Source organism: Protobothrops mucrosquamatus, unplaced genomic scaffold (assembly GCF_001527695.2).
Source record: "Protobothrops mucrosquamatus isolate PMUCROS unplaced genomic scaffold, P.Mucros_1.0 scaffold6771, whole genome shotgun sequence".
Classification (NCBI taxonomy): domain Eukaryota; kingdom Metazoa; phylum Chordata; class Lepidosauria; order Squamata; family Viperidae; genus Protobothrops; species Protobothrops mucrosquamatus.
In genome coordinates this window covers 22,420-42,483 of record NW_015392586.1, presented here as the reverse complement: position 1 = coordinate 42,483, position 20,064 = coordinate 22,420, and the positions used below count along the sequence as shown (strand labels likewise).

The 20,064-nt window shown below is 56.8% G+C and overlaps 1 protein-coding gene and 1 pseudogene across 1 annotated transcript; one reads left to right on the top strand and one right to left on the bottom strand.

The window, feature by feature from the left end:
* Positions 1 to 371: 371 nt before the first annotated feature.
* On the top strand, positions 372 to 12,118 carry LOC107300360 (nitric oxide synthase, endothelial-like; the record flags this gene model as incomplete). Its single annotated transcript, XM_029286984.1, has 11 exons — positions 372 to 546; positions 1,791 to 1,920; positions 4,117 to 4,195; positions 5,168 to 5,355; positions 5,790 to 5,959; positions 6,361 to 6,571; positions 8,065 to 8,152; positions 10,054 to 10,175; positions 11,345 to 11,493; positions 11,689 to 11,883; positions 11,993 to 12,118. Coding segments are annotated over 11 exons (1,633 nt in total), but the record flags the coding sequence as incomplete, so codon positions are not given.
* A 5,981-nt stretch (positions 12,119 to 18,099) lies between these two features.
* The window catches only part of LOC114923683, a 14,374-nt pseudogene continuing 12,409 nt past the window's right edge, over positions 18,100 to 20,064 (bottom strand).

Here is a 20,064-nt window from a genome sequence, read left to right as displayed (position 1 = left end):
AAGAGAATAGAATAGAATAATAAAATAGAATATGGAATAAAATAGAATCAAATCGAATCGAGAATATGGAATAGAATAGAAGAGAATATAGAAGAGAGAATATAGAATACAATATAGAATAGAAGTATCGAAGAGAATAGAATAGAATAATAAAATAGAATATAGAATAGAACAGAATAATAAGAATAGAATAGAATAGAATAGAATAGAATAGAATAGAATAGAATAGAATAAAGGAATAGGATAGAATAGAATAATAATAGAATAGAATAGAGAATAGAAGAACAGAACAGAACATCCTGTCGTTGCTTCAGCCGAGGCCCGGAGGGGGAAAGAAGCCGCTCATGAGACCCCCCTCTTCTCCCTCGCAGGTTCTCCGTCTTCGGTCTGGGCTCCCGGGCGTACCCCCACTTCTGCGCCTTCGCCCACGCGGTGGACACCCGGCTGGAGGAGCTGGGCGGGGAGCGGATCCTGCCGCTGGGCGAGGGGGACGAGCTGTGCGGCCAGGAGGAGTCCTTCCGCACCTGGGCCTCCAGCGTCTTCAAGGTGGGGCTGGGGGCAGAATCGGGCCCTCCCCCGGCGCCCCCCCATGCCACCCCCTCCCTCTTCTTCAGAAGCAGCCAGATGTTCCCGCTATAAGGCCTCCGGGCCTTTCCCCATCTCCTTTGCAAGGGCGCCGCTGTCCTCCGGTGGCCAGTGTCATTCAGGCGGTCCTCTACTACTTAACGACCGAGAGTTCCGTCGCTAAGTGAGGCCTTTGCGAAACGGGTTCCTGACCCCCGGTTCTACGGCCTTTCTCGCCGTGGCGGTTAAACGGATGGCGGCAATTGTTACGTTAGCGACACGGCTCTCCCCTCCCCCCCTTCGCTTCGCTCGTCGCGAAAGGGGGAAATCGCGTGACCCCGGGAGGCCACGACCATCGTAAGTAACAGGCAGTTCTCGAGTTGCAACAGTTCACTCAGAGACTTTTCCGAGTCTGCGATTCTGTAACGGTCTTCTGCTCGAGCGGGGGGGGGGTTTGGACTAGATGACCTCCGAGGTCCCTTCCCACTCTGTGATTCTGTAAGGGTCTCCTTCTTGAGCTGAGGGTTGGTCTAGATGACCTCTGAGGTCATTTCGAACGCTCTTATTCTGTAAGGGTCTCCTGCGTGAGCAGGGGGTTGGACTAGATGACCTCCGAGGTCCCTTTGAATTCTCTTATTCGGCGAGGGTCCCCTGCTTGAGAAGGGGGTTGGACTAGATGACCTCCGAGGTCCCTTCCAACTCTGTGAGCCTGTTATTCTACAAGGGTCCCCTGCTGAAGTGGGAGTTGGACTAGACGACCTCCGAGGTCCCTTTGAACTCTCTCGTTCTGTGAGGAGCTCCTGCTTGAGAAGGGGGTTGGACTAGATGACCTCTGAGGCCCCTTTGAACGCTCTTATTCTGCTCAAGTGGGGGTTGGACTAGATGACCTCCAAGGTCCCTTTGAACTCTTGTTGTTCTGTAAGGGTCTCCCGCTTGAGCAGGGGCTTGGGCTAGATGACCTCCGAGGTCCCTTCCAACTCTGCCATTCCGTAAGGGTCTCCTCCTTGAGCAGGGGGCTGGACTAGCTGACCTCCCTCACCTCTGTCTAGTAAGCGAGACCGGTTGGTTTTAAGTGAGTTTTGCCCCCTTTGGCCACTCCCTTGCCGCCGGTCGCTTTCTCCAGGGCCGTCGGCACTCGGGATGGACACGAAATGCACCGTCGTAAGTCGAGGACTGCCTGTTATCACATCCGGAGTGATAACCTCCATGTTTTTTTCCCCCCGCAGGCCGCCTGCGACACCTTCTGCGTCGCATCGGACACCGTCTCCGCCGAGGTTTTCTCCGCCCGCTCCAGCTGGAAGCGCAACCGGCACCGGGTCCTGGCCCACCCCAGCGTCACCTTTGACCTCCTGGCAGGTAGAAGGGCGGGGCATCCCCCCCTCCCTCGCCCGCCCAATTCGTCTCCTCCGATTGGCTGGTTGTTGTTTTTTTTCCCGCCAACGACCGATGGAAAACTGGTCCAACACAAGCAGCAGTGCGCGGAGCTGAGTTTCTGCGAGGGCCGTGCGCCGCGTGCACACAACCCTCCCCGCTTCCCCCACGACTCCACTGCTACCGGTCCGCACATGCGAAGGTGTGGAGGTGTATTTGTGCAACTGGCGCACACACGAAACCAGCTCCACTGCCCCCTCTCTGCCATTGCTGGTCCACACAAACGAGTGTGTGTTGACGTATTTGTGCAACTGGCACACACACGAAACCAGCTCCACTGCCCCCTCTCTGCCGTTGCTGGTCCACACAAACGAGTGTGTGTCGATGTATTTGTGCAACTGGCACACACACGAAACCAGCTCCACTCCTTCCTCTCCGCCATTGCTGGTCCCCACAGAGTGTGTGTTGACGTATTTTTGCAACTGGCACACACAAGAAACCAGCTGCACTGCCCCCTCTCCGCCGTTCCTGGTCCACACATACAAGTGTGTGGAGGTGTATTTGTGCCGCTGAGATCGGGCGGAGCTCGCCTTACTTCTCCCTCTGGAGAAGAGTCCGCAACCCCTGGGCCACAATCACGTACCGGTCCGTGACCGATTGGGAACCGGTCCACACAAGCAGCAGTGCACGGAGCTGAATTTGTGCAAGTGCTGCTCGCACACAACCCTCCACGCTCCCCCACTACTCCACTGCTGCCGGTCCACACATGCAACAGTGTGGAGATATATTTGTGCTACTGGCGCACGCACAAGACCATCTCCACTCCTCCCTCTCCGCCGTTGCTGGTCCACACCTGCAAGGGCGTGGAGCTGGATTTGTGCAAGTGGCACACACACAAAACCGTCCCCTTTCCTCCTCCCTCCGCCGTTCCTGGTCGACACATACGAGTGTGTGATGTATTTGTGCAAGTGGCGCACACACAAAACCCTCCCCTCTCCCCCCCACTCTGCCATTCCTGGCCCACACAAGTGTGTGGAGGTGTGCTTCTCCCTCTTGAGAAGGGTCTGCAACGTCTGGGCCACAATCACGTACCGGTCCACGACCTATGGGAAACCGGTCCAACACAAGCAGCAGTGCGCGGAGCTGAGTTTGTGCGAGTGCTGCGTGCACACAACCCTCCCCGCTCCCCTCACTACTCCACTGCTGCTGGTCCGCACAAGCAAGGGTGTGGAGTTGTATTTGTGCAACTGGCGCATGCACAAAACCATCTCCACTCCTCCCTCTCTGCTGTTCCTGGTCCACACATACGAGTGTGTGTGGAGATGTATTTGTGCAAGTGGCTCACACACAAAACCCTCCCCTCTCCCCTGCCCACTCCACCGCTGCCGGTCCGCACATGTGAGGGCATGGTGTTGTATTTGTGCAAATGACACACACACACAAAACCGTCCCCTCTCCCCCTCCTCCGCCGTTGCTGGTCCACACAGGCAAACACGCGGAACTGAATTTGTGCAAGTGGCACGGGCGCACAAAACCATCTGCGCTCCTCTCTCTCTCTCCGCTGTTCCCAGTCCACACGTACGAGTGTTTGTGCAAGTGGCGCACACACAAAACCCTCCCCTCTCCCCCCCTCTCCACAGTTCCTGGTCCACACACACGAGTGTGCGGAGGTGTATTTGTGCAAGTTGCACATGCCCAAAACCGTCCCCCTTCCACCGCCACCGGTCCACACATGCCAGCCCGCGGAGTTGTGTTTGTGTGAGTGGCACACACACACACAAAACCCTCCCCTCTCATCCCCGCGTCTGCTGTCGCCAGTCCGCAGCATGGGAAAAGTCGGACACCGCTGACTTGGGAGCATCCAGACGTTGCAAGGCACCCCAACTCTTCCATAAATGGAAACAGGCCATTGTGTGTGTGTGTGTGTGTAGGTGTGTAGGTGTGTTTGTGTGTTTGTGTTATTAAGGGTCCCCCCACCCCGAAAGCTCCTGAACGGCGATGCCAAGCAGTATCCTGTGTGTCCTCTCCCAGCGAGGGTCACGCGTGTGCCCCCTTCCTCAAATATGCCACAAATGGGGCTCCCCTCTTTTATTGCTGAAATGTGGGGGGGCAGAATGCATAACCCCCCCACTTGCCCAGCTGAACCACCATCTTTTCTCTCCCCCTCCCCTTCTCCCCCAGATCTGACGAAGATGCATAAACGGAAGGTGTTCCCCTGCTACGTCATTTCGGTCACAAATCTGCAGAGCTCCGATTCCGGGTGAGGGTCCTCTGGGGGGCGGCGGAGGAGGAGGAGCCCCCCTCCTGTGGGGTGGGGAGGGTCCCTCCTGAATGCCGTGCTCCCCCCCACAATCCCCTCCCTTCCACTCCCCCCGGGACCGAGCTTCAACTCCATCAGGACAGAGTGAGTCCTCGACGTACGAGGGACAACGACGTCGGTAAACACGACGTTTCTCCCGTGCGTTTTGCCCCCTACGACGGCCTTCCTCCCCACGGTCGTGCGGCAGATCCCTGCCATGGGAAGGTCGCACGAGGGGATCGGGGGGAACACACACACCCCCTCGGGGATGCCGCGACCGTCGTAAGTACGAGTCGGTTGCTAAGTGCACGGATTTTGATCGCGGGAGGCCGTCAGGGTGAAAAAAAGAATCCTAAGTCAATTTTTTCAGTAATTTGGGACGGTCACTAAGTGAACTGGTGTAAGTCAAGGCCTCCCTGTGTTTCGTCCGGGTCTCCTGCCGCCCGAGAGTTGAGGGGCACCCTTTGAGGCCATGTAGTTCACCCTTTGCTCAGGGCGGGGGTCCCAACGGATGGAGTAGAATGGAAAAGAATAGAATAAAAATAATGAGAGAAGAGCAGAAGAATAAGAATAGAATAGAATAGAATACTACTACTAATAGAATAATAGAATAAAAAGAATAGAATAGAATAGAATAGAATAGAATAGAATAGAATAGAATAGAATAGAATAGAATAGAATAGAATAGAACAGAATAGAACAGAACCACAGAGCTGGAAGGGACCTCGCAGGTCATCTAGTCCCACCCCGCCTCCCCAACGCCATCTCTCTCTCTGAGGGTCCCGTGCCGGGGAGCAGAGCCGTGGCACCCCTCTTGGCCGTGGATTCAGATGGGGATGTGTGTGTGTGTGGGGGGGTCCCTCCACAGCCTCTGGGGGGGCCCTGGGGGGGCTCCACCCTCACTGACGGCTTCCCTCCCCCCTACCCCCCCAGCCGCTCCACCCTCCTGGTGCGCCTGCAGACGGGAGACCAAGCGGAGCTACAGTACCAGCCGGGCGACCACGTCAGCATCTTCCCGGCCAACCGGGCGCCGCTGGTGGAGGCGCTCATGCGCCTGGTCCAGGACCCCCCGCCGGCCGAGGAGCCCGTCGCCGTGGAGACCCTGGAGGCGGGCACCGAGGGTGAGAACCCGGGGAGGGGTGGGTGGGTGGGGGCCGCTGAGTCCTGGGGGGGCGGAGAGCAGAGCCCCCTCCCGCACACCTGGAGAGCGGCACTCCAGGTATGGTAGGAATCCCCCCCAAAATACTACTACTACTACTACTACTACTACTACTACTACTACTACTACTACTAATAATAATAATAATAGTAGTAGTAGTAGTAGTAAAGTTGGAAGGGACCTCAGAGGTCATCTAATCCAACCCGTCGTAAAATACGACCCAATATGTCGCGCCGGTCGTAAGCGTGAACAACGGCCTGGATCGGTCCCTTTTTTTTCCACTGGGGTTGTAAGTCAGACCGTAGGTCACTAAATAAATCTGTCGTAAATCGAGGACGGCCTGGATCGGTTTGGGGCGCGATCCATTGACGCTCTCGCCCGTTCCGTCTGTCGCAGGGGTGAAGCGGATGTGGGTGCCCAGCTCCCGGTTGCCCCCCTGCACCCTGCGCCAGGCGCTGACCTACTTCCTGGATATCACCACGGCCCCCAGCCCCCAGATGCTCCAGCTGCTGGCCGGCCTGGCCGAGGACCGGACGGAGCGGGAGAAGCTGCAGCGGCTCAGCCAGGTAGGAGGAGGGGGGACGCGTCCGAATCGAGGATCGCCAAGCGGGAAGGGGACCCGTAGGTCCTCTAGTCGGACCCTCTGCTCGAGCAGGAGACCCTTACAGAATTACAAAATCACAGAGTTGGGACCTTGGAGATCATCCAGTCCGACCCCTGTTCGAGCAGGAGACCCTCCCAGAATTTCATAGATGGACAGAGCTGGAAGGGATCTTGGAGGTCATCTAGTCCGATCTCAAAGGAGTATCTGTATTTTGTCTGAATGAAGCCCAACCCCTCTTGAGGTTCCCTTTTAGGGACACCCCTTACAAAAGCCCCCCGGTGCCCATCCCAGGGTCAGCTGGGCTTCATTTTTGCTGTTTTTACTACTATGCCCCATGCTGAGTGCCCATCCTTGTGCCCCCAGGACTCCCTACTCTACGAAGAGTGGAAGTGGTTCCGGTGCCCGACGGTGGTCGAACTGTTGGAGGAGTTCCCCTCGGTGGCGCTGCCCACCTCGCTGCTGCTCACCCAGCTGCCCCTACTACAGGCCCGCCAGTACTCCGTTAGCTCCGCGCCCGACACCCATCCGGGGGAGCTGCACCTCACCGTAGCCGTGCTAAACTATCGCAGTCAGGGTGAGTGGACAGGAAGATATCAGGGCGCCTCGGAGGGAGGCCAGCCAGTGTCTCCAGGCTGTGTGGGTCTATAATTCACCGTGGCTAACTCGGCACGAGTAACTCACCACGGCCATCTAGCTAGGGGCAACTTGCTACGGGTAACTCGCTGTGGGACTACTCACTGCGGGATAACTCGCTGAGGGATAATTCGCTGAGGGATAACTCACTGTGGGATAACTACCTGTGGGATAACTCGCTGAGGGATAATTCACTATGGGAGAACTCGCTGAGGGATAATTCGCTGAGGGATAACTCGCTGAGGTATAACTCACTGTGGGATAACTCACTGAGGGATAACTCACTACGGGAGAACTCGCTGAGGGATAACTCGCTGTGGGATAACTCGCTGAGGGAGAAGTCGCTGAGGGATAACTCGCTGTGGGATAACTCGCTGTGGGACAACTCGCTATGGGAGAACTCACTGTGGGAGAATTCGCTGTGGGATAACTCGCACAGGGATAACTCGCTGAGGGAGAACTCGCTGAGGGAGAAACCGCTGTGGGAGAATTCGCTGTGGGATAACTCGCAGAGGGATAACTCACTACGAGATAACTCGCTGTGAGATAACTCGCAGAGGGATAACTCACTACGGGATAACTCGCTGTGAGATAACTCACTGTGGGATAACTCACTACGGGAGAACTCGCTGAGGGATAACTCACTGTGGGATAACTCACTACGGGATAACTCACTGTGGGATAACTCACTACGGGATAACTCGCTGTGAGATAACTCACTGTGGGATAACTTGCTGAGGGATAACTCACTGTGGGATAACTCGCTGAGGGATAACTCACTGTGGGATAACTCACTACGGGATAACTCGCTGAGGGATAACTCACTGTGGGATAACTCACTACGGGATAACTCACTGTGGGATAACTCGCTGAGGGATAACTCACTGTGGGATAACTCACTGTGAGATAACTCGCTGAGGGAGAAGTCGCTGAGGGAGAAGTCGCTGAGGGAGAAGTCGCTGAGGGATAACTCACTGTGGGATAACTCACTGTGGGATAACTCGCTGAGGGAGAAGTCGCTGAGGGACAACTTGATGCGGGAGAAGTCACTGCGGACAACTCGCTACAGGACAAGTTGCTGTAGAAAACTTGCTATGAGAGAACGCGCTGTGGGAGAACGCGCTGCGGCCAACTCGCTGCGGTGAATTGTCTGAAGGAAAACTTACTACAGACAACTCCCTTTGAGACAACTTGTTGTGGGACAACATTTAACACTAACATCAAAAAAATGGTGGCATAAACTCATTTAAGAAAGAATGCCAAAGGAGGGCCCAAATGAATTGCGAATGATGAACATTAAAACAATCTTTTATTTGTTTTAAGAAATTAAATTGAGTCGTTAAATTGTCCCGCGGCGAGTTGGCTGCGGCGAGAGCTGGCGGGTGGAAGGCAACTCCGTGGGGCTCACCGTGGTGTTTCCGTTTTGCCCCCTAGATGGGAAGGGCCCCATGCACTACGGAGTCTGCTCCACGTGGCTGTCCCAGCTCTCTCCGGGCGAGATGGTGCCAGCTTTCGTCCGAAGGTAAGGAACTTCCAGATGGGTATCGGAGTCCTGGGGCGTCCTTTTCTCTCTCGAACACATCTTTCGAGGGGGATTCCACTGATTGGGGGGGGGCTCTGTTTTTGAAGCAGTTGCTCCCCCCCCGAGATACAGGTAGTCCTCAACTTACAAGCGCAATTGGGTCCAACAAATCCGTTGCTAAGTAAGAAAATTGTTGTTAGTTTTGACTTAAAACTGGACTAGGAGTTGGACTAGATCATCTCTAAGGTCCCTTACAACACTGTGATTCTGTAAAGGTTAGGGTTAGGGTTAGGGTTACAATCTAGTCCTACCCCCTGCTCGAGCAGGAGACCTTTACAGAATCATAGAATGACAGAGCTGGACGGGACCTCAGAGGTCATTTAGTCCAACCACCCAGCTCAAGCAGGAGACCCTTACAGAATCATAGAATGACAGGGCTGGAAGGGACCTCGGAGGTCATTTAGTCCAACCCCCTGATCCAGCAGGACACCTTTACAGAATTAGAGAATCACAGACTTGGAAGGGATCTCAGTGGTCATCTAGTCCAACCCCCTGCTTGAGCAGGAGACCCTTACAGAATCATAGAATGACAGAACTGGACGGGACCTTGGAGGTCATCTAGTCCAATCCCCTGCCGAAGCAGGAGACCATTACAGAATTGGAAGGGACCCTGAGTGGTCATCTAGTCCAACCCCCTGCTCCAGCAGCCTAACAGAATCATAGAATGATAGGGCTGGAAGGGACCTGGGAGGTCATCTAGTCCAACCCCCTGCTCCAGCAGGAGACCTTTACAGAATCATAGAATGACAGGGCCGGAAGGGACCTCGGAGGTCATCTAGTCCAACCCCCTGCCGAAGCAGGAGACCATTACAGAATTACAGAATTGGAAGGGACCCTGAATGGTCATCTAGTCCAACCACCCAGCTCAAGTCGGAGACCCTTCCAGAATCATAGAATGACAGGGTTGGATGGGACCTGGGAGGTCATCTAGTCCAACCCCCTGCTCCAGCAGGAGACCTTTACAGAATCATAGAATGACAGGGCCGGAAGGGACCTCGGAGGTCATCTAGTCCAACCCCCTGCTCAAGCAGGAGACCCTTACAGAATCATAGAATGACAGAGTTGGAAGGGACCCCGGGAGGTCATGTAGTCCAACCAGCCAGCTCAAGCAGGAGACCCTTACAGAATCATAGAATGACAGGGCCGGAAGGGACCTCGGAGGTCATCTAGTCCAACCCCCTGCCAAAGCAGGAGACCATTACAGAATTACAGAATCGGAAGGGATCCCGGGAGGTCATCTAGTCTGCAATCCCAGACGTCCGATTGGGGGATTCCCATAGGGCACTGATCTGTGTTGCCTGTAAGGGTGGGGAACAGCCTTCCCCCCCCCCATCTTGCCACTGGCTCTTTTGCTGACCGTATCTAGGACCTTGTCAAGGGACGCCTGGCCCGGCAGTGCCTTAAGGGCTGTGTGGTCCCTTGGCTGCCCGAGAGGTCAAACAAAATTTCTTTGACACCCCCCACCACCATCCTTTAAAGAGGAGAATTTGGGGAGGGGAGATGACCGAGACCCCCCTCCCAACACTAAAGTAAACCAGACTGCCAAAAAAAAAATTGGGGAGCGTTTGGCTGTCCTTGGCCGGCCCCGAAACCCCCCCTTAGCCTCGGGGGGATGGGGGAATGCCGACTCTTTCTGCAAGGGGGGGAGCAAAAGAGGGGGGGCTTTTTCCGGGGAGACCCGCTGACCTTTGGGGGGTCCACGCCGGTCTTTGCAGCATGGAAGCAGAGACGGCACCAACAGGGGGCCCCAGCCTAGCCAAAGTCTCCATGATAAGCTACTGGAGTTTTTCCCCCCCCCGCACCCCCCCCCAAAATTAATTGGGTTTTCTTGGCCCTAACAGCACCCCAAATTTCCAGCTGCCAGAGGACCCCACGGCCCCCTGCATCCTGGTGGGGCCTGGCACCGGCATCGCCCCTTTTCGGGGTTTCTGGCAGCAACGACAACACCGGATGAAAACCGAAGGTGAGTCCAAGGGGAGGGGGGAGGGCTCCGGCCCCGGGGTGGGGGGCGGAGGGGTGGGGCTGAATGTCAATCAGTCCAGAATAGAGCCGGAAGGGAGCCCGGAGGTCATCTAGTCCGACACCCCCCCACTCCAGCAGGAGACCCTTACAGAATCAATAGAATAACAAAAGTTGGAAGGGACCTCAGAGGTCATCTAGTCCGACCCTCTATTCAAGCAGGAGACTCTTACAGAATCATAGAATGACAGAGATGGAAGGGACCTCGGAGGTCATCTAGTCCGACCCCCTGCTGAAGCAGGAAACCCTTACAGAATAATAGGATAACAGAGTTGAAAGGGGCCTCGGAGGTCATCTAGTCCAACCCCCACTGAAGCAGGAGACCCATACAGAATGATGGGATAACCGTTGGAAGGGATCTCGGAGGCCATCTAGTCCAACCCCCTGCTGAAGCAGGAGACCCGTACAGAATAATGGGATAACCGTTGGAAGGGATCTTGGAGGTCATCTAGTCCAACCCCCTGCTGAAGCAGGTGACCAGTACAGAATAATGGGATAACCATTGGAAGGGATCTTGGAGGTCATCTAGTCCAACCCCCTGCTGAAGCAGGAGACCCTTACAGAATAATGGGATAACAGAGTTGGAAGGGACCTCGGAGGTCATCTAGTCCAACCCCCGCTGAAGCAGGGGACGCTTACAGAATAATGGGATAACCATTGGAAGGGATCTTGGAGGTCATCTAGTCCAACCCCCTGCTGAAGCAGGAGACCCTTACAGAATAATGGGATAACAGAGTTGGAAGGGACCTCGGAGGTCATCTAGTCCAACCCCCTGCTCCAGCAGGAGACCCTTACAGCATTACAGAGTAACAGAGTTGGAAGGGACCTCGGAGGTCATCTAGCCCGACCCCCTGCTCAAGCAGGAGACCCTTACAGAATCACAGAATGATTGGAAGGGAGCTTGTGGTCTACTTTGTTGAATGCCTTACCGAAATCTAAGTATGGTACGTCCACAGCCTTTCGCTGGCCTACTAATTCAATAGGTTGCGGCCTACTTTGTCGAACACCTTACCGATATCTTAGTATGCCACACCTTTTGCTGGCTTACTAATTTAGTAAGTGCGGTCTCCTTTGTCGAACGCCTTGCTGTAAGTCTTACGTTGTCCTTTCCAGGCCTGACCCCCGGCGACATGACCCTTGTTTTTGGCTGCCGCAGTTCCCGCCACGACCACATCTACAGCGAGGAGATCCGAGAGGCGCAGGAGACGGGGGCCCTACGTCGCGTCCTCACCGGCTTCTCGCGGGACCCCGATTACCCCAAGGTAGGCAAGCGGGACCGCTCTCGGCCAGATAAGACCCCCGTCTTACTCCCAGGAAGGGACCTTGGAGGTCTGCTCGCGCCGAAACGCCACCGCAAGGCACAAAAAACGTGTCCTTCGGCGCCAGGGAGAGGGTCTACATCCCAATGGGGCGGTTTGGTGGACACGTCGCCCACTTGCTCTTTCGTTGCTTCCCAGACCTACGTGCAGGACCTGCTGAGGCTGCACCTGGCGGACCACGTCTTCGACGTGCTGAGCCAGCGTGAGGGCCACGTCTACGTCTGTGGCGACGTCACAATGGCCACGGGGGTCCTGCAGACCATCCAGCAGATCTTGGTGCAGGAAGGGAGGATGTCGTTGGTGGAGGCAGGCGACGCCATCAGCGAACTCCGGGTACGCCGGGTCGGGGAGGGGCTGTGGGTCATCCTCGGCTTTTTTTGGGGGGGGTGTCCCTGTTTTCTCGGGGCCCCAACCCGTGTCTCTCGTCCTTCGGTTCCCGCAGGACCAAAACCGCTACCACGAGGACATCTTCGGCCTGACCTTCCGCACACAGGAAGTGGCGTCGCGCATCCGAAGTCTCTCCTTCTCCAAGCACGGCCGGAAAAGCGGCCTCGTGGCGGAGATCTGAGCCCCCCCAAGTGCCTTTACGACCCACCCTCTTCTTGGGACCCCCATTAAAGCCCTTGTCTGGCCCCCTTCGCAGCCGTTCTTCCTTCTGGGGTGGGTGGGATGGCTGGTCGGGGTCTGCGTCCCGGGAAGAGGTTGGTAGTCACTTTGTTACCCACGTGGGGCTCCCAGTGCCCACAGGGAGCCTTGGCACCCCAGAAGGGTCCCCACCACTTCACCCACTGCTTACGACCGCATCGTTTAGCGACCGTTCAAATTTAAAACTCACATTTCCTTCAGAGGCAGTTCTGAACTTCTGCGCCCCCCCTGTGGTTACATGACTACCCTTATAGCTATCTGCAGTGTCCCGTGGTCTCTCGGTTGCATTCCAGGGTTTTGCCAAAAGGTGGCTCCAACTTCCGTGGTTTTTTGGGGGGGGCGGAGGACTGCCCCATAGCGAACAACCGACTCATTTACTGACGGCCACAAAACAAAGCATAACATCAGGTGCGTGGTGCTGTTTGGCGACCATCTCGGCTTTAAGAGCGCAACGGGCAGGGTCTCTTACCGTCGTAAGCGGAGAAGAACCGGGAGTCCCCGACTTACAACCGTTCATTTAGCGACCGTTCAAAGTTACAACGGCAGCAAAAAGTGACATAGGACCGTTTTTCACACTTACGACCGTTGCAGCATCCCATTCTCGCGTGATCAAAATTCAGACGTTTGGCGACTGACTCGTCGTTAACACGGTTGTGGCGTCCCGGGGTCACGCGATCCCCTTTGGTGACCCTCCGACGAGCAAAATCAGCTGGGAAGCCGAATTCACTTAACGACCCATGTCACTAACTAAACTGCAGTGATTCACTTAACAACCAGGGCAAGAAAAGTCCTAAAACGGGGTCAAACCCGCGTCAGAACTGTCTCCACGAGTGAAATTTGGGGCCCCACTGCGGTCGTTAAGTCGAGGACCTGCCTGTATTAAGGTCATAATAACCTCCGTGGCCTGTCGACAGATCCCCTTTTGCGACCGTCTGACGAGCAAAGTCAACGGGGGGGGAGTCGAATCCACTTAACGACCGTGTGAACTAACTTAACTGCCGTGAATCCCTGACCAACAGTGGCGAGAAAAGTCGTAAAAAGCGGGCAAAGCTCACTTGTTTTCCACTGAGCGACATAAATTGCGGTCGTGATTCGAGGACTACCTCGACCCGTTACCCGGGTCCGTTTCCCGCTTTTTTGACAGAGTTAATCCCCCGGGGAACAAACCAGGAAAAGCGAGGGTGGGCGGGTGATCGTGCCCATCCTGGTTCAGGAGAGACTTGCGGGAGGATAGGTGCGGCTGAATGGCGCGCAGAGTCATAGCAGAAAGGAAGGATCTTCGCGGCTTCAAGGGGGACGGACCCTTCCTTTCCAGGATGGGGGGGAGCACCGCTTACCCCCTCTGCAAGATGGGGAGGGGATACAGACCCTCCCCAAGTCCACTCAGCAGTCCTGGCATCCAACCTGTGCCAATCAAAACTCCCGCACCCCATACTGGCACCGTCAAGCCCATAGGCGCCCATCACTTCCCTACCAGCTGAAGGTGGCGGCCCACTCCCCTCGCTTAGCAGTTTGCCTGCCGCCTTTGGCCTCCGGGGACCCCCTCCCCACCGCCTCCTCCCACCCCACCCCCACCCCGACAAAAAGGGGGCGCTTTGCTTCTCATTGCTGTAAACATTTATTGTCCCTAACAAAGTCTCCTGCGATGCAACCGCCACAGCATGCGTGGTGGAGGGGAGGGGAAATAGGAGGAGGGGCAGCCCGGGAGGGCAGGGAAGGGGAGAAAAGCACAGGGCGAGAGCAGAGCCTTACCGAATCCTAGAGTGACAGAGCTGGAAGGGACCTTGGAGGTCCTCTAGTCCAGCCCCCTGCTCGAGCAGGAGACGACCCTTACCGAATCCTAGAATCGCAGAGCTGCAAGGGATCTCGGAGGGCTCCTAGTCCGACATCTCCCACCCCCTTCTCTCTTGACCCCAGAGAGACACCCCCCCAAAATACAAATAGCACCGTGTGGGGCCTGAACCAGCCCCAAAGCTTATTCACCCCCCAAGAAGCGCACACTCCCCCCCCAAAAAAAGGAGGGTCCGGGAAGCCTCGCGGACGAGGCTGCTCGTCACAGGCAAATCCACGGCGAAGGAGGGGCAGCCGTCAATCACTCCTGCCTTGCCGGAGTGGGGGAGACACCCGTCGGCCCCACTTCCGGGCACGTTCTGTCCACCGGGGGATCGTCCGGGAAAGCTGTCCGTGGCAGTGCCAATCCTCCAGAAGCCTGCAGGGCGAAAGGAAGGACTTGGTCAAGGTGTGTGTGTGGGTGTGGGTGTGTAGCAGAAAGGCGCGTCCTTCTTCTCCCACATGCAACCTAATCCCACACGTGCACAAATGGGAGCTTTGCGGGAGGACAACCGGGAGTCCTTGGCTTACAGCCGTTCATTTGGCGACCGTTCAAAGATTCGACGGCCCCAAAACAAGGGACTTTTCCCACGCTTAGGGCCTTTGCCGCGTCCCCGTGGTCATGTGATCAAAATTCAGATGCTTGGCAACTGGCTCACAGTTATGACGTTCGAAGAGTCCTCGACTTACATCCGTTCGTCGAGGGAGCGTTTGAACGGTACTCGACTTACATCCGTTCGTCGAGGGAGCGTTCAAACGGTACTCGACTTACATCCGTTCACTGAGGGACCGTCCGAACAATCCTCAACTTATATCTGTTTGTTGAGGGACCGTCCGAACAGTCCTCGACATACATCCGTTCGTGGAGGAACCGTCCGAACCGTCCTCGACTTACATCCGTTCGTGGAGGAACCATCTGAACAGGACTTACATCCATTCATGGAGAGACCGTCCGAACAGTCCTCGACTTACATCCGTTCGTTGAGGGACTGTTCAAACAGTCCTCGACTTACATCCGTTCGTGGAGGGACCGTTCGAACAGTCGATTTACATCCATTCGTTGAGGGACCGTTCGAACAGTCCTCGACTTCATCCGTCCGTTGAGGGACCGTTCGAACAGTCCTTGACTTACATCCGCTCGTTGAGGGACCGTTCGAACAGTTGACTTACATCTATTTGCGGAGAGACCGTCCGAACGGTCCTCGACTTACATCTGTTCACGGAGGGACTGTTCGAACGGTGCCCGACTTGCATCCGCTCGCCGAGGAACCGTTCGAACGGTCCTCAACTTACATCCGTTCGTGGAGGGACTGTTCGAAAAGTCCTCGACTTACATCCGTTCGTTGAGGGACTGTTCATTGCAGCATCCCCTACGGTCACGTGACCCAAATAGGGATGCTTGGCAAATGACTTGTATTTACGACAGTCGCAGTGTCCCGGGGTGCCGCGATGCGACCGTCTGAGGAGCAACGTCAACAAAGAAAATGCACGGGGTGCTTGCCCGCCTCTTTTGTGGACCGGTACCGTGCCGTGGCCCAGGGATTGGAGACCACTGCTTCACGCTTATCGGCCACTCCCCAAAACCCCCTCCACAAGGGAGAGACCCAGCCCGGGACAGGAACCTGGGCTGCCAACGGGAATGGAGAGGTGAGCGGGAGGCTGCGTATCCCACCCGAGAGTAGGGATGGAGGAGACACCTACACGGAGGAAGGAAGGACGAAAACAGGGCCGGCTCCTGCTAGCTCTTCTCGCGCTGCGGCTGTTGCGTCTCGTCCGATTCCTCTTTGCAAACTTCTAGCGAACAGTCCTGGCCGTGCGTATCGAAGGGATGCCGGGGGGATGCTGTACCAAGAAACAGGGCACAAAAACTTGCACCCCCCTCCCACCACCTGTGTGGCCCTGCAAAGAGGGGGGTTCTGGGCAACCGACACAAAACGTGGGTATAAGGGGTACCCGCTGCCCTGATATTGAATGCGGAGGGATTCGGTCCTTGGGGGGGGAGAGCAGGGGGGAGAGCAGAGGGAAAGGGAAGGTACGCAGTGGGGCGCCCTCCTGCTCTCTGCCCACCCACTCCTTTGGGGCACGGGAGGGGCCGCGAGTGGTACAGTCCTGACCTGTTTGTGCCGAAGGCTGCGGAGCAAAGCGGGTGGACGTTTGTTGCTGGTGAAGCTGGGATGGGCAAGTAGAAAGAAGGGAGGGTGGTTAAAGATGGGCTGTGGGGGGGGGCTTCTGACTGGCCCCTAAGTGCCCTCTCCCTGGTCTCACCTCGTGCATGTAGAGGGCGTGCAAACTCATCTCGGCCAACGCCAACTCGGAGAGCAGAACCGAGCGGCTGAGAGGAGCCGGGCGCGAGGGAGCAGCGCTGCTGTGGGCGACAGGGTAAAACCAGTCAGACCCCCACCCAGCACAGAAATGGGAGGGCTGAGCACCCCCTTCCCTCCCCCCCAGGGAAGGAGCTGACACCCCTTCCCCCCCGCCCAATGTGGGGACTCCCACCCGGACGACTCCCGTGGGGTACCTCTCCTCCAGAAGCGGGCTCTGGCTGTCGGAGACGGGGGTCTGCCCGGGATGGCTCCTGTGCCGGGGCGGCTGGGAAGAGGAGAGGGAGGCTAGGATGCTGGCCGTGCCGCCGGGCTGAGTGAGCAGCCGACACTCTGCGAGGACCGGGTGGGCCAGGACGCTGGCCAGGAGGGCATCCGGCTGCAGAGGAAAGGAACTCAGTCAGCGGCCTCAAGCCCCCACCCCTCAGCGCTCACCCCGACATCCCTCACCCCCTCAGCCCTCACCCCACAGCCCTCATTCCTCTCACACTTCCCCTCAGCCGTCACCCCGTCCTCACCCCCACATCCCTCAGCCATCCAGCCCTCACCCCCACATCCCTCACAACCGCAGCCCTCACCCTCCTCACCCTTCCTCTCAGCCCTCAGCCATCCAGCCTTCACCCCCTCAGCCCTCATCCGCCCAGCTCACTCCATCCCTCAGTGCTCGCTCCGCTAACCGTTCACCCCATCCCTCAGCCCTCACCCCCGCAGCCTCAGCCACCCAACCCTCACCCCCGGAGCACCCCTTTACACTTCCCCTCAGCCCCCATCCCCGCAGCCTCATCCCCAGCCCTCACCCCCTCATACTTCCCCTCAGCCCTCACCCCCAGCCCTCACCCCCTCAGCTCTCACTCTCTCACACTTCCCCTCAGCTCTTACCCCCGGTCCTCACCCCCTCAGCCCTCACTCTCTCNCTAGTCCAACCCCCCTGCTCGAGCCCGCAGACCCTTACAGAATCTCACTGAGCTGGAAGGGACCTCGGAGGTCATCCAGTCCAACCCCCTGCTCAAGCAGGAGACCCTTACAGAATCAGAGTTGGAAGGGACCTCAGAGTTCATCTAGCCCAACCCCCTGCTCAAGCAGGAGACCCTTACAGAATCACAGAGCTGGGAGAGACCTCGGAGGTCATCTAGTCCAACCCCTTGCTCGAGCAGGAGACCCTTACAGAATCTCAGAGTGACTGAGCTGCAAGGGACCTCGGAGGTCATCTAGTCCAACCCCCTGCTCGAGCAGGAGACCCTTACAGAATCACAGAATGACTGAGGTGGAAGGCACCTCGGAGGTCATCTAGTCCAACCCCCTGCTCGAGAATACAGAAAAACAGAGTTGGAAGGGACCTTGGAGATCTTCTAGTCCAACCCCCCCTGCTGAAGCAACAAAACCCTTACAGAATCACAGAACAGCTGGAAGGGACTCGGAGGTCATCTAGTCCAACCCCCTGCTCGAGCAGGAGACCCTTACAGAATCACAGAGTCGGGAGGGACCTCGGAGGTCATCTAATCCAAACCCCCTGCTCGAGCAGGAGACCCTTACAGAATCGCAGAACAGTTGGAAGGGACCCCAGAGGTCATCTAGTCCAACCCCCTGCTCACGTAGGAGACCCTTACAGAATCACAGAGTCGGGAGGGACCTCGGAGGTCATCCAGTCCAGCCCCCGCCTCCCCCTGCCCAAACGGGAGACCCTAGGCCATTTCTGACAGACAGACAGGGCAGGTCTCTCTTCCCGGGATGAAGCAGCTCCCGCCGCCGCCAGCTACGAATCCACCCGGCGGCGAGGCTTCTCCGTCATCCTCCCAATTTCTCCGGCTTGCCGAGAAAGTAGGGTGGGGATGACCCTCGGGAGAACCCCCCCTTCCCCCCCAGCTAAAAAGACAGCCCCCCCTCCCCTCCCTCACCTGGGGGTTGCCGTGGTTGCGGATGTCCAACTGGGCGAAGGAGCAGATGTCCCCTACGCCCACCACCTCCACCGAGAAGTTGCGGAAAAAGTCGACGATCTCCAGGGCCTTGGCCCGCAGCGGGAAGATGAGTAGGAAAGGGGTGACGATAGGGCTGAGCAGCTCCTCCAGGATGAAGACCTGGGAAGGGGGTGGAGGGTGCAAGGAGGGAGGCCGAAATAAGCAGGGGAAGGGGGTGGTCCAGGGCGGTGCCTCCTCCTCCTCCTCGCCCCCCCCACCAGCCCGCTCACCGCCTTGTACTGGAAGAGCTGGCCCAGCTCCTCGCGGGTCTCCGCCTTGTGCGCGTTGCCTTGCCAGTGGTCGGGGATGTAGTGGATGTGGGCCAAGACACACTGGAGGAGCTGCTCCGGACACCAGACCAGGTGCTCGTCCGGGATGAAGGCCCTGCCGGGGTGGGATGGCCGGGAAGAGCGGGGGGGGGAGGGACAAGAAGAAGGAGAAGCGTCAACCCCGACGGGCTGCAAAATTCGACCAGCGGAGAAGACCTGCACGGCTTGGTGCACCTGGGCGTCCCGTTGCAAGATCCTCGGTGGAGGGGCTGGGGACCTTTTCCCAGGTGTGGGGTTTTTTGGGGGGTGGGGAGGGGGAGGCAGGGGGTCTCCCTCCCACCCTCCCTCCCACGGGGCCCCCCCTGTTCTCCCGTCCACCTCCCCGAGGTGAGATACGGAAAGCGTCCCAAGTTGGGGAGAAAAGGAAACCGTAGCCGGTTGGCGGGTCTTCCGTGCGGACGGCCAGGACGGGCCGGGGAAGGGACGAAGGAAAGAATGGGATGGATGGATGGATGGACAGAAGGAGAGAAAGGAAAGGAAGGGAGGAGATGGGAAGGGAGATAGGGAGGGACTGAGGAAGGGAGAAAGAAAGAAGATAGGAAGAATGGAAGGAAGGAAATATAGGAAAGAAATGAAGAAGGGAGGAAGAAAAGAGATAGGAAAGAAGGAAGGAAGGAAGGAAGGAAGGAAGGAAGGAAGGAAGGAAGGAAGGAAGGGAGGAAGGGAGGGAGGAGATAGGAAGGAAAATAGGGAGGGATTGAGGGAGGGAGGAAGGGGATGGATGGACGGACGGAGAAAGGAAAGGAAAGGAAGATAGAAAGGAAGGAACGGAGGAAATGAAGGAAGAAAGGAGATAGGCGCGAAGGGAGATAGGAAGGGATGGAGGCAGGAAGAAAGAAAGGAGAGAGGAAAGAAGGAAGGAAAGGAGATGGGGAGGAAGGGAAAAAGGAGGAAGGGAGGGGGGAAGAAAAGAGATAGGAAGAATGGAAGGAAGGAAATATACAGTAGGAAGGAAAACAGGGAGGGATTGAGGGAGGAAGGAAGGGGAGGAAGGAAAGGGAGGGAGGAAGGGAGATGAGGAAGAAAGACAGGAAAGGAGGAAGGGGAGAAGGAAACGAAGGAAGAAAAGGAGATTGAACGAAGGGAGACGGAGGGATGGAGGCAGGAAGGGGATGAAGGAAGAAGGAAGGAAGGAAGGAAAGGAGATCGGAAGGAAGAGAGGGAGGGAGGAAGGAAGGAGATGAGGAAGAAAGCCAGGAAGGGAGGAAGGGGAGAAGGAAACGAAGGAAGAAAAGGAGATTGCATGAAGGAAGAAGGAAGGAAGGAAGGAAGGAAGGAAGAAGAGAGGAAAGGAGGAAGGGAAGAAGGAGACAGGGAGGGAGGAAGGGAAAGGAGGGAGGAAAAAAGGAGGAAGGGAGGGAGGGAGGAAGGAGACAGGAAAAATGGAAGGAAGGAAGGAAATACAGGAAGGAAAGGAGGGTGGAAGAAAGGAGA